This window comes from Brachyistius frenatus, unplaced genomic scaffold (assembly GCF_029030835.1).
Source record: "Brachyistius frenatus isolate BFR_SWC_R1_liver_20210118 unplaced genomic scaffold, ASM2903083v1 Contig_1, whole genome shotgun sequence".
NCBI classification, from domain to species: domain Eukaryota; kingdom Metazoa; phylum Chordata; class Actinopteri; family Embiotocidae; genus Brachyistius; species Brachyistius frenatus.
The window spans coordinates 5,177,942-5,191,593 of NW_027210600.1; the positions used below are offsets into that span (position 1 = coordinate 5,177,942).

The window sequence follows — 13,652 nt, forward strand, 5'->3', positions numbered from 1 at the left end:
GAAAAGTACAAGGTGTATTCAACAAACAAAATGAATAAACACACATTGCACTCTCAAAATAAGACACAACTGAGGTGAAAACTGCAAATCGACTATTTTATCAACATGGACAACACAAGGCCTTGACATGGTAATTATGAAAAAAAAAACTAAATTGATGCTAAACTCATGTAACCATCTTTTCTAAATATTGTCCTCTAACATGGAAAACTGAAAAACCTTCTTCTTACAAAAGAGGGAAATGTTGCTCAGCATCTGTCATGCATATTTTTTAAAATATTTAAATCAAGACAAATTTGACCCCAACAGGCAAAAGAATAATTAAAATGAAAAGTTGCCCGTCAGACCTGCGTTGATTTTGCTTTCTTGTTGCTGTGGTTCGATGATGATTCTTCGTTAGTCCCTCGGCTGTAAATGATGGTATTGAGCGAACAGTCCGGCTCGCTTGGTCTGTCTTGTAGCTGCATAACTGCATGCTTATGAAGGGCTTCAAAATAACTCCGGCCAAACACACATAGACTTATAAAGTGGAAAGAACATATAATTATACATGTGACACCACTTCATGGTGCCACAACGACTTGGTATTTTAATATTTAATATCTAATTGAAGTAAAACAAGAATCAAGACTGTTGTCTGGCGTTGTCTAACCTGAATTTCAGCAAAACAAAAGAGGTAAAACCATTCTCTGAATTTACTAGGACGTTAACAAAATATACCCCGTTTAAATAAAGACATGCTAAACACTGAAACAAAAACAAAAAAAAACATATCAAGGGCTTAGAGCCTGAAGGGCTCGCAAACAACAACAACAACAACAACAACAATATTTTCAACAACACTCTGTCGCCATTTCACGGATTCATTTTCAATTTTCCGAGCCCTTGACATGTGTCAGTTTCATTTATTGCACCACAAGATAATATTGCATAGGATGTAAGCTGTTACCAGCTCCTCATTGCCCAGCCATGATACTGTGTGTGTGTGTGTGTGTGTGTGTGTGTGTGTGTGTGTGTGTGTGTGTGTGTGTGTGTGTGTGTGTGTGTGTGTGTGTGTGTGGAAAAATAAATTCTCCACAAAGCTCCGATGCAGACAAATTTAGCACTGAGAGCCAATTTGTTTCAGTTGAATAGTTTGAAGTTCATGAATGCAATTAAAAGGATGCATTTCATGACATTTCCGACATGTACGCCTGCAGGCATTTGTATTTTCACAGGTCTCCATGTGCCAGTGCGATCAGCGCACACCCACTGTTGTATAAAGATGGTTTTTTTTGTTTTTTTTTAAAAAACCCTCCGGTCGTGCGTGTTGTGCCTGTTGCCTCCCAGAAGATGCTCGTTCTGAGAGATGGAAAACCGACGACCTTGCCAGAGTCTGTCTAGCACTCCTGATTATCGCTGCAAGTGGAAGTCCGCCCGGCCTTGGACAGGAAGAGCTTTCCGCTAGGACAGACGCAGACCTCGTAGAGACCCCGAGCGTTTCCAGAAACCCCCTCTTCGCTCAGGGGCAGCCTCGGCATGCGCACCGTCTCGGCATCCAGCACCAGCTGCGCGGCAGACAGCGTGGGGAGCAAGGACGATTAAAGGAGAACACAGTTTCATCAGATCAACAAATGAATTCCACTCGGCTCCGTTCTTTGCCCTTCAGCAGAGAGTGCGGCGGGAGCCACAAAGGGAAGTCCATTTAGTGCTTAACCGGTGCACTGGTACATATTGTATGTTACGTAAACAGAATAAAGTTCAGGTGAGACCGAGAGGTTAAAAAAAAAAAAACACACACCGTACTCCGCATGCGTTCCCTCGGTAATCTAAAGATTTAAACAGGTTTGAAGATGGCGTGTGGCAGAGAGCAGGAAGTGAAGGTGGTTTCCTTACCAGTCCGACACTCGACTGCAGAATGACATCCATGTTGGACGCAGCCTCAATGTTGCCAGCCAGGGCTTTGAGATGAACTCCCTTTGGCGCGTCCATGGTGAGAGAGCGAGTCGGGGACTCCAACCTAAAGACACACATTCACAGCTTTATAAATACATCCATATTATCTGACTGCTGTTTGTGTTCTCTAATATCTGTTTTTAAATGTGTTGAATCCAGAAATCATTGTTACAGTAAGTGTGCTGTAAAACCCTCAATATTTTCTAGTTTTATTTATTTATTTTTTTTAGTGGATATCTTGCAAATGTGTTCACTGCAGGGACCTGGTTTAATAAGCAGAGTGTTCTGAGATGTTTCTGATACACACCACTTCCACGACTCGTAAGAGCCGGAAACTATTACGATCTACAACAGAAGTTCCCAAACATTTCAGACCAACCCTCCAAAGACAATCGCTTCAAGTTGTTGCATCCTTCGGGATACTTTTGAAACTATTTGGAGCAGCCCGTAACCAATCAGCATGGACCGAGCCGTGTGCCCCCAGACCCAAATTCACCCCATAAATTCAAGGGTCTGGTGCGACTCCATAGGGAATCGTTTCCAGTCGCTCTACCCTACTAGTGTATTTTTTTTATTTTTTAAATAGTGCTTAATGAAAGCGCAGCGGGGTTTTATTTTGTTTTTTCCAATGGTTGCTGAAACCTCAATGCCAGCAGGTGTTCCAGACTACAATCACAGTAAAGAAAGCGGAATCTGTGAGCTGTAGTCTGGTATCACTTAACTAACTATGTAGGAAAACCCAAATTTCCCAAGTACCAGTTCCCACTGCAGATTATTTTTTTAATTTTTTTTTTAAATACACCGTTCCTCCCAGCTTACTTTGGGTTTGTATTCTTGATTTGTCCCACTCCTCTTCTATTTGCGCGGGCTGTTGCAACGCAAGGTTTTGTTTCGTGTACGCGACACAAATGCCCGCCTGGCTAAAATCTACCCAAATACGAATGACAGCTGCAATAGGTGCAAACAGTCACCTGCCAACCAACACCCATGTGTTTTGGTCCTGCCCAAATTTAAACGTTGTTTTTTTGTTTTGTTTTTTAGGGGGGGGGATCAAATATCCAACGCGCCCGGGACAGTACTGGGTACAAAACTAGGGTTTTGCCTTCGCGACACTTTTAGCGACACTTTTAGCTCGACGCCTTATATTCTTCAAGTGGAAACACGCCCTCGCACAACAGTTGGTTAAAAGAGATCCTAAACCATGTGAAACTTGAAAAGATGAGATTCTCACTCAGAGACTCCAATGACTCCTTCGAAGAGACCTGGAAACCTTTTATGAACTACATGAACGATGCTACAATCCAATCTAGTGGACTAACAGACCCCCCCCCCCCCATTTTAAGAAAAAAACGTGTATGTTTTTTGGGTTTTTTTTGTCTCTGTTTGAATACATTTTTACACCACATCTCTACAGAGTTATTCGTTTGTTTGTTTGTTTGTTTGCTTGTTATATTTGTAATCTCTGTATTCAGTGGCAGATGTCACAGTTACACCGCCACCAAGTGCCACACGGTTGAATGTAATGTCCTGGGGGAAGTCCCGTTCTCCTTTTCTGTCTTAAAATATTTCTGAAATCAATAACAAGATTTGAAAAAAACAATAGACTGCTTTAACCAGGCAATAACTCAGAAAAGCTGAATAACAACAACAACATGAGGTTGTAGTTTCAAAATCCCAAGAAATCCCTGAAAAATCAGCGGTGTGGGGAGGAAGCGCAGAAACAGCTGGTTTTTTTGGACCTTGTAGTGATTTCCCGTCACTAACGTCAACAGACTGAGGACTCCAGACTCGACTGTGCGAGGCAAACGTTAGCGTTACGCTGTGTTCGATGCGATGAGACGCCACCCTGCAACGCCTACATGATTTTTAACAACTAACTAACGATGCAAGGACGGAAATGAAATGATCCGTCTTTTGGACTCGGGCCGTCTCGGAGTTCGGTTTTTGAGCCTCGCGGCGGAGCTCTCGCGCCCCCCCGCCGCCGGGGCTCCACCCGGCTGCTTTGAGATACCGCAGTTTGGGAATCAACGACAAGGCCGGAAATGTTGACCTCAGGTCTTTGTAGAGTTCAGATCTCAGCTGGGGCACCTCCACCGAATGCTGGAACAGCGCTCCTTCAGGACCTGAAGAAGAAAGAGACACACGTGTTCCTCATACTGTGATGCTCTCACTTGCGGACCGACCTTGTGTACGTGTGTAACATTATTATTTATTTTTTTTTGGAACAAAAACAGCCTCAGCAGCTTCACTGATTTGGCTCCTTCCCGTTTTGCTCCCTTTCGCGGTCCAAACAGCCCGAGCACGGGGACGGGGCGGCGTTGGCCGGCTCGCAGCTTCCGTTCCCCGACTGAAATATCTCCCGCGACGACAACGCGAGAGAGAAATCTGGATCCCGACGCTCCCGACAGACTGGAGACAGTTTGGAGCCAACTGTGACGGACGTAAACACTCGACAACCGATGCCGGCGCAGGAGCTTTGTTCGAGGGGAAAGCTCCTCGGCTGCTGCTGTCTGCGGATCAAAGCGACCGCCGTCGTTATGAAGCTTTCAGCTAAACACTTCAGCCTCCGTCGTGGGAGATGACACGCTGCTATATTGTGATATAATATTTCATGTATCGGCTCCAAACCACAAATCAAATCTCGATATGAATCTTCTATTAATGTGATTGATCTCACTCGTGCGGCGTTAATGCACGCAGCTTCAGATAACCGAACCCCTGACGTTTCATTTATACGTTCTGTCGCTGTACGCGACGACGACGACGACGACGAAGACTGCGAAAGCGTTCGTCTTTTTTGTCCTCGGCTGTCGGATCGTTGCGCGGATATTTGCCATCGGACCAAATTGCTCCTGTTGTCTTCACGGCTCGTTATCGGCGTTATCTTGTTCCCGCCCGACGGGTGCGTGCCATATCCCAGGAAACGGCGCACGTGCAGCAGCGGGCGGGCGTACCTGTGACTCTCAGTTTGTCCGGTCCGATCGCTGCCTGGTCGCCGTCCGCTGTGAACAGCATGTTGCCGTTGTGGGAGTTAATGAGCAGGTTCCCGGTGTGTCCCTGAGCCTCTTTTGGACCTGCGACAGCCACAAAAAACAACAATACCTGAAGGGATTTCGGGCAAAAAAAAAAACACAAAAAAAACATGAATGAGATGTAACCATCAAAAAAAAAAAAAAAAAAAAATACACGATTTCTCTCTTCCTTCAACCCGTCGTGCTCAGAAAATGCGGTAGACGTTGGTGCTGCCTGTGTGGAGGCGGAAGAGGCGAGCAAACGGGCACCCCGCCGATAAAGAAACGCATGAATTAAAACACGGCTGAGGTCATCTCTCTCTCTCTCTCTCTCTCTCTCTCTGAGGCCTCTGCTCCATCAGCGTCCACAGTCCCGCGAGAGGCAAATCTAAAGCAGGAACACGTCCCGGTTTGATATTTAACCCACATCTGTGCCTTCCCTAACAAGCATTTCAGCTGCATTCGCAGAGCGAGAGGGCCCGCGAGCATGCAGGCTACGCTTTTTTTAACGGCTTCATGATCAAGGACACGTCACGGCTCTGTGGAACACAACAATTAGCTGGGTGATTTGCCGGCCTTTTAATGATGACAAAATACGCCAACGTAGCCGTCGGTGAGCCATTAAAGACGCACATCTATGAACTCCCCCCCCCCCCCCCCCCCGCCCCCCCACCGCAGACCTCCGGCCCTCCGTGTAATACGGAGCGATCCAGAAGCCGCGGTGGAGAGAGGAGCGCCGCGTTTAATGGATTTTGAAATGGAAATCGGAGAGATTGTAAATTGACGAATGGCTCCTCGTCGCCGTTAAATGTCGGATGAGAAATCCCCGCAGAGCAAATGCGTGAATGTCTTCACTGTCGGCCTCGTGCGTCGGCTGGATGTGGTGTGTGAGCGCTCTCTGCGTCCGTGTGCTCTTACCCACAGATATCCTCCCCGTGACGTCGCCGTTTTCGTTGCGGGCGTTGAGGGAAACATTTTCTGAAGAGCGCGCTAGAAGTGAAGTGTCCTGGGGATAGAAAGAAAGCAAGGCAGCCATGTTATCGCTGAAATAAATCCGCAGCAGAAAAATGACACAACAACAACAACAAAAAAAGGACAAATATTTGCAAGCGTGTGAAAGCGCGCTCTCAAACTTGAACCGTCACGTGTTCAGCGAGGATTTTAGCCGTGCTGCTGCCAGAGCGGCTCTGCGGTTGTCGATAAAGCTTGTTAGGCCGATAGGTGTTTCTCAACGACTTACTGAAGGATCGTCATGACACTCGTGGTTCCCAGAGGATAACTCCCACTGACTGGCACCACCGTTAGGTTCAGATTTTTTTGGTTCCCTTTCAAACGTTTTGTAGGTATCTGACCAGACCGAGATACCTCTCGTGTTATCAGAGAGCTGGGGGTTACCCCCGTCGCCTCGGTTGGGTTAGAACCATGTCATCAGCATGATGTCATCAGCATGATGTCATCATTTGGCTCGTGGTTGCACTTGTTTTGGCTTTTATTGTTTTCTATCATTGAGAACGTTATTATTATTTATGGACGTACTGACATTTCTAATGAGAGATTCGGATTGCAGTAGGGACTCTCCATCGGCGAATAATAAACAACGAATGCGGTCGCGCGTCCTCATGGACGATGACATACACCGACCAAACAAAAGCCTCCGTTAATCAAACAGGAATTAAAAGTTACTGCTCGTAAACCCCGAGAAAAGTACGCGTTGTTAAATGTGCTACTTGTTATTTTACGTAAATATTTGCACGACACAAAGTTAGCGGATCTGTGTCAGCAGATGTGACAAAACACCCAGAAAACGAGTACGCTTTGGTAAAATGTTTAAACGAGGCAGGACCGGCAATAAATCACTTCTGCTCCTCTGCAGCTGTAAGAAAGACGCGTTTATAAAAAAAAAAATGATCTACAGAAATAACATTTTCACATTGACTCAGTAAACACTGAATCTCGTCAGCAAAGACATTCGAGAATGTGCCCGTCCTTAAATGAGCAATACGATGCAGTTTTAATGAGGCCCAAAAAGTCAAAACAATGCTTTAAAGAATTGCTGGTATGAGCAAGAAAAGCCATAACATATAAACAACTGCAGCAAAGTGTTCCCATCTGCTGCTAGCAGGCGGGCCATAAACTACTTTCCACCACAAATATCCCCGAGGTTAACGGGGAGCTCAGGGCACCACTACGTGCACTGAGAGCAACTGCCAAATCCAGTTTGTTCTGACACATACACCCCCCCCCCTCCACCCCCCACCCTCCACCCCCACCAAAAGAAAAAAAAAGAAGCACAATCAGAAATATGCATTTCACTGTCTGCAGCTGGACGAAGACTGCTGGAGCGTCTGCGAGGAATTAGGATTTAGATGATAACAGGATCCAACACACACTCGAGCTGAAGTTTGGTAAACAATGAGATGAAATAATGGCCCGGCTGTCGGGCTACTTAACTGAGCAAACGGCAAGTTTGCAAATTAACAAGGGAGGAGCGGGGGGAAAAAAACAAAAAAAGAGGGAGAAAAGCAGAAGGTAAAAGATGCAGCGCAGAAGAATGTGGGAAGAGAAGCAAGAAAAAGTGTGTTCTTGATTATCTCACTTCTCTGGAGTGGATCTCCTGAGCGTAGACGGGGAAAAGGAACTCGGACTCGCCGTCCTCCAGTTTGACCCCGTCTGAGTGTACTTGTAGGAGTCCCATCCCGTCCTACAACCAAAGCGAAGACAGAAGTTGTGTGTTTAGATAAATACAAATGAATCGGCTCGGTGTGAAGGTGAGGAATTTATTGGGTTTTCTGAGCACGGAGCACAAAGGGTCATTTTATATTGTAAGAAAATAGTCGCTTTTGGCTTTTGCGTTGGCTCTTCAGGACAGCATGTGTGTGTATTTGTGTGTCCAAGTGTGCGTGTTGGTTTGTTGCATCTCTGTTTCTGCATAAATCCACCGCTGCCATCTGGACCCGAGACAGAAAGCTGACAAGACTCCATAGAATAACAAACACATTGACTGCCCTGTTTAGACTGCCAAGTTCCAGTTAATGATGGATGATACTATTACCACAACAACTACACTCGTACTACTGATAAGCAGGGAACACTTGTTTGATGTCTGATCATCAATAAGAGGTGATGCTGATCATTCAGTGTTTATTCTCAAGATACAGACAGACAGACAGACAGACAGACAGACAGACAGACAGACAGACAGATAGACAGACAGATAGGTACTTTATCAATCCCGCAAGGGCAAATTTCGTTGTTACAGCAGCAAACAGGGCAACAGCAATAAATTACCGAATATAAAATAGAGGTAGTAAAAATACTAAATATAATTTTTTTTTTTTTCAAATGCACATTATATACAACTTGTATACAAACAAAAATAGAATAATATCAAATTTAACTAAACTAAAATACACGAAACTAAACGAAACAACAGTGCAAAAAAAAAAACGTTTAACAAAACAAACACACAGAGAAGGAAGAAAGGATGACAGCTGAAAACCCAGTTTGTCAGCGTGAGTCGTGCGCACCGTGTTAAACCACATCACCCGCAGGATCCAGATGGTGAGGGCGAAGTTGACCACCAGGATGACAACGAGCAGCAGCACGAACAGGTAAAGGCAGCGCTTCCTCCAGCCGTAGATGCCGATCCTGTGCAAGTGGTCGGGCGCCAGCCGGGGCGAGCTGCCGCCCTGGGTGGTGGTGACGTACTGCTCACGCACCATCTGTTGGCTTAGCGCACGACACATGAGAAGAGAGGTACAGGGGAAATAGAAGTCGTTGTTTTAAAAAAGTCAACACACCTTCCTTCCATGCTTTTCAGCGAGGTTGGACAGGACATGCCACAATCACCGAGTCATTTTATTCACGCCGACGCAATGCGAGTCGACCAGTTACTCGGGCAGCATTTTTCTGACAAAACGCCACGGTTACACAAACAAAACCGTCAACACTGACGCGTCATCTCCTTTTAAACGGATGTGGTCAACCTGTTAGGAAACTTCCAACTGATACACGGTGAAACATAAACCGCGAGGTGTCATTTTAGCTCCGTATTTGGTCTCCACCACCTCCTGAATCACAAAGTATTGGAAAATGATCCACCCTGTCCCCCAGCTAGTCACTAAGTGCCGCCTAGTGTTGAGCAGGTAGAGTACGGAGAGTTTTCTGAGCTTCCTGGCTGAAAAACAATTTGCGCTGTGCTGCTAAATGATGCTGGCGGCAACAGAGAATTTGCAAGCAGAAAAAAAATCTAAATCCTTCGCCAGTTGCTATGAATCTTCGTGAAGCCGAGGCGAACTGCAAAATGTGTTCAAATCTTCTGGCTTTCGCTTTTACTTTCTCTTTTGTTCTTTATTAATACGACTTTATTGATCGCTTTGGACGATCATGAAGGTGCCGACAAGAGGCGGACTCAGACCAGAGCAAGAAAATACGTTATTGCCCGCACAGAGCCTCGTGACTTCAGCATTTCTTATTCACAAGTGCAACTGTACAAAGAAGAGCCTTCACCCTTCTCGCTTGACATTGATTATAAGCACAAAGAGCACTACAATCGAACGTCAACTCCACATCAGTCAATCACAGGTGCACAACGTCCTCATTGTGTGCAGAAAGTTAAAAAAAAAAAAAAAGGCATCTCTTCTGCTTCGCCATTAAAGTCAACCGTCTCGGTGGGCAAATTGGTTTTGCTGTTGACGATTGCAGCTTCAAGTCTGCAGTGATGGTGATTAATAGGTAGGTAGGTAGGTAGGTAGGTATATACTTTATTAATCCCTGAGGGGAAATTTTTTTAATTTTAATACCATATTTCTACTTAGTTCCTGCACACACTAGTTTCCAGTTCAAGAGAACTTTGATTTTTATTTAATTTATTACTATATCAGATCATTATTTGTCATCATTGTGATATAGTTACGTTTTGCTTTCATTTTTTTCCACTGAAGAAGAACCAGGTCATCCAGTTGTAGTCTATATGATTACCATGCGTGAACGCTAGTAGGAGGTTTGAAAACCAAATTCAGACATCAGTGAGATGTAAATATCTCCAGTGACGTTACAATGACGTTATAATAGAAAAGCTGGTAAGCATCAGATGTTTCCGACGGGTGGAGTCAGCTTTCTGAATTGAGTCATGGAGTGTTTCCATCTCTGACAAACTGCTTTTACAGTTTTAAGTTGACGGTGTTTATTTCACACATCTTATTCCAGTCTTTTAAGATTCATCGTATACATTGAACCCTCTTAACGCACCTCTGCATAATCCCATGTTCACTCGGTGTTCAGTGTAATTCATGAGCGCAGAGAGCTCACGGACAGCCCCGGTGGATGTCTGGCTTGCTGCTCCAGTGGAAAACTTGACTGAAATTTCCAGCAAAGGAAAATGCCACTTATTACAGAGCAGAGGCGGCAGGCTTCTCCGTGGCTCCACGGCGGCAGGCTGTCAGGGACGAAAACCAAGTGGGGGACTGTCAGCGGATTTCAAACCACAGCGAGCATTAGAAGTTACGACACAGCGGTGGGTTTTCTGTATTCGGTTCACGTGAGGGCAGGACTGCAGAACCTGCGAAGCGAGACCCACCCCACCACCCCCCCAAGTCAGCACATTTGGACCATCTGACACGGTGACAACGAGGAACCTCAGGGACAGATTTCACCAGGACACGGGAAGCGTGGAGGCAAGGACCGAGCAGCCTCACAGGCCCGCAGAGAGAGGAGCGATGTCACTTTCTGTTGTTTAATCTGCATTAATAACCAGAAAACGGGCTGCGGGGAACACCGCTTTCACTGAGGATACCGCCTGGAGAAACCGCTGTCAGTTGTAGATTATTGTGAGTCAATAAAACACCCCAGAACAGTCAGCAACACCAAAAACAGACTGCAGATTTCTCGAGGCAACGAACTGCTCCGAATCGTCATCAATTCTTTAAAGCCGTCACATCTCAATTTTATGGGAAAAGTTATCCGAACAAAGCTGTATCTAGGTTGGCTCAGCGGTGTTTTCTGATCTCGACGTGGCCCAGACTCCGGCAGCGCGGCTGATTTGCATACGGGACAGATGTTGCATCTTACTGTCAGAGTGAAGGTATTTTCCGTCACGTTAAAGGAGACAACTTTTCAAACCAAAAAAAAATAAAAAATAAATTCTTCCTCGACACGAACAGATGTTCAGCCGGGCCCCATCATCCCGCTGCACCTCCCGTGGGCCGACGGTGACACCGGCAGAAGAAGAAAGCCGGCAGGCAGACAGCAGCACACCTGACAATACGTACAATCTCAAATAAGTTGTGTTTCTGTAAATAATGAAGGCAAACATCCCCCCTCCCTCCCTCGCTCCCTCCCTCGCACCGAGGGGTGGCACCTGAGCTGTCTGAGGTCCAGTAGATGTTCCAGAGATGGTAATAAAGGCGCACTGCTGCTTTATTGCCGTTTGCAGTAAACACGGGGAGAAGGCGTGGCGGCATAAACGACTGAGTATGTTCCTACGCCCCAAATCTGCCTCTCCACGGGACATGTCACATGGCCTGCAAGTCCAGCTGTGACGAATGGCCCTCATATCACAACCAAACAACTGAATGTTGGCGGCAAAAAAAAAAGGGGAAAGAAGTAGGAATAGAAATGACTGATAATTCAACAGGGGAGACGAGAGCGAAGCCCGGCAAGGAATCGCCCGTGTTATGCGAAATGCTCATTGTTTGGCCTATATCTCACCTCAATTATATTTATTAATCATATTTTGTGAGAGTGAGTAATAATGACAAATTGAATCTCAGGAACGCAGCAGCAACTTTTAGCCAGAGTTTGAGCTTCAGCACAGCTCAGTGCTGCCAGATCTGTGGATTGAGCTTCATTTCTTTGGTGGTTTTTTTTTTCAAGGGACTTCTCCGTGGAGGCTCGGAAATTCAGCAAGAGCAGCCAGCGTTGTTAAACTGCCTGATTCCACCATCTCCTCACTGTATCTATTAACAACCACAGATCATTTGTGTTAACATGATGATCAGCTCAGCTCTGCACTTTGGGTAAATGAGCGATGAGGATGAAAGAGCCCTGGCTCTGTTCATTATGATGTTAATGAATTTGATCTAACGTAATCTAACTGCTTTAAATGAAAGTGTTCAGAGGCTCTCCCTGCTTCATCAGCAGCAGCAGCAGCAGCAGGAAAAGCAAGGAAGCAGCTTTGAGGCCGGTTCTTTAAAGGCGTCCTTCAGCTCCAGTTTCAGTCTCACCAGCAGCCCTTTAGCCACAGACTGATCCTTCCATAGCAACGCAAATAAACACTCCCCGAACAGCCTCACCGCTCAAATGCCAGGAATTCCCACTTTGTGAGACGTTATAATCGTAAAACACAATCTGACCCACACTAAAAAAAAAAAGAAGGTTTTTATCGGGTCCACGGTATCATTTTTAAGCTTTCCTTGAGATAGAAAACTATGTGTTTGAAATGAGATTCTGAATCCCCACAAATAGAAATCTTTCCCACAAGAGAGACAGCTTCTTTCCAACACCATCCTCCCGCTACCTAACATTGAAGGGTACTTGGGATCGTAGGGCAGCAGCCCAATTAACCTTAAACAAGTGATGCTCTCTGCCGGGCTCCGTGTGTCTGTCTCTGACCTCTGGATGAGCGTGAAGGCCGGGCCAGGCGGGCTATAAGCGCTCCCTTCACAGTCCGCAGGGTCCCGGCTGTAATGGAGAATCCAGGCTTCGCTCTGAGCCGAGGCTGGACCTGGACCTGAACCTGGACCTGGACCTGAACCTGGACCTGGACCGAACGGCATGAAGTTTCAAAGAGTTGGAAAAGTTCGCAGAGGAACACTCAGAGGGGAGTGGAGGGGGTCGAAAACTGAGCACAGGGCTGAAGTTCCTGTCTGTCAGTGTAGTGAGAGGTCGGCGTCATGCCTCCTGTCTGCTGTGATGCCATAACTTCTAAAAATAGGACACAGCATTGTGGACTAAATAAAAAAAAAAAAAAAAAAAAAAAAAAAAGCAGCAGCAGAGGAAACCCACAGAGACACAAACCCCTACCTCTGTTTAACTAATACAACACTGATAAGACACTGGAGTATTTCTCACTGACGCATAAAACATTAATAAGAAACTCTTTCACAAAGCTATTTTTGTATTTTCGATATTGTCGGCCATGTATGGTCAAATTGCCCAACAGCTGTCCGACCGAAAGACGACTAAAAACAGCTTTAACAAATCCCAAACTACCTCTGGGGAGGACTGGGAGTAATCACGGCGCAACACACAAGAGCACACGCAACAAAAAAAACCCACCAAAAAAAACCCCGGAGAACACGTACAGTAGGTGAAAGGTTGCCGTAAGAAAACCACTTTGAAACTTTATCTTAAGAAGAAGAAGAAGCTCCGAAAGACACGAAGGACTGAGTTGGTGTTTCTGGGAGGAAAAAGCCCGACTACTCACCGTTGTGTAGTCGAGGGGGGGGAGAAAAAAAAAACCCCAGCGAGACCTCCTCTTTCTCCTACAGCGGTGAGCAGAGCCGGAGCGAGCAGCTCGAGAAGCAGCAGTGCTCGAGCTCCTCACGCGTCTGTCAGCCGCTCAACAGCTGCGTGCCCATAAATCTGGAGGCGCCCCGACCGACCACCGCGAGACGGCGCTCCCACCAGCCCCGCGCGCCCGCTCTGACTCCCTCTGCTGTCCTGCAGCCATTTCAATATCATCAACAGTGTGTGCGCGCGAGAGAG

General features: G+C 46.1%; 1 protein-coding gene across 3 annotated transcripts; it reads right to left on the minus strand.

The window, feature by feature from the left end:
• Positions 1-75: 75 nt before the first annotated feature.
• Positions 76-13,477, minus strand: sgcg (sarcoglycan, gamma). Of its 3 annotated transcripts, none has more exons than XM_069709734.1 (8): positions 13,372-13,477; positions 8,474-8,675; positions 7,543-7,647; positions 5,865-5,952; positions 4,890-5,009; positions 3,986-4,058; positions 1,876-1,999; positions 76-1,547 (listed from the first exon to the last, which is right to left on the minus strand). In XM_069709734.1, exons 2-8 carry the CDS (start codon positions 8,666-8,668, stop codon positions 1,380-1,382), a joined length of 873 nt encoding a protein of 290 aa, XP_069565835.1. In that variant the 5' UTR covers positions 8,669-8,675; positions 13,372-13,477; the 3' UTR covers positions 76-1,379. The 3 variants fall into 3 exon arrangements, with proteins under 3 accessions (XP_069565835.1, XP_069565913.1, XP_069566000.1); XM_069709812.1 differs by having other exon boundaries at positions 8,474-8,668; positions 13,372-13,474; XM_069709899.1 differs by lacking the exon at positions 13,372-13,477 and adding an exon at positions 12,510-12,648.
• Positions 13,478-13,652: the final 175 nt, after the last annotated feature.

Coding starts and splice junctions, on each gene's coding strand:
- sgcg (XM_069709734.1), bottom strand. CDS start 8,668: ATGGTGCGTGAGCAGTACGTCACCACCACCCAGGGCGGCAGCTCGCCC. Junction 5,010..5,864: donor CACGGGGAGGATATCTGTGG/GTAAGAGCACAC, acceptor TGGCTGTCGCAG/GTCCAAAAGAGGCTCAGGGA. Junction 2,000..3,985: donor GAACTCTACAAAGACCTGAG/GTCAACATTTCC, acceptor GTGTGTCTTTAG/GTTGGAGTCCCCGACTCGCT.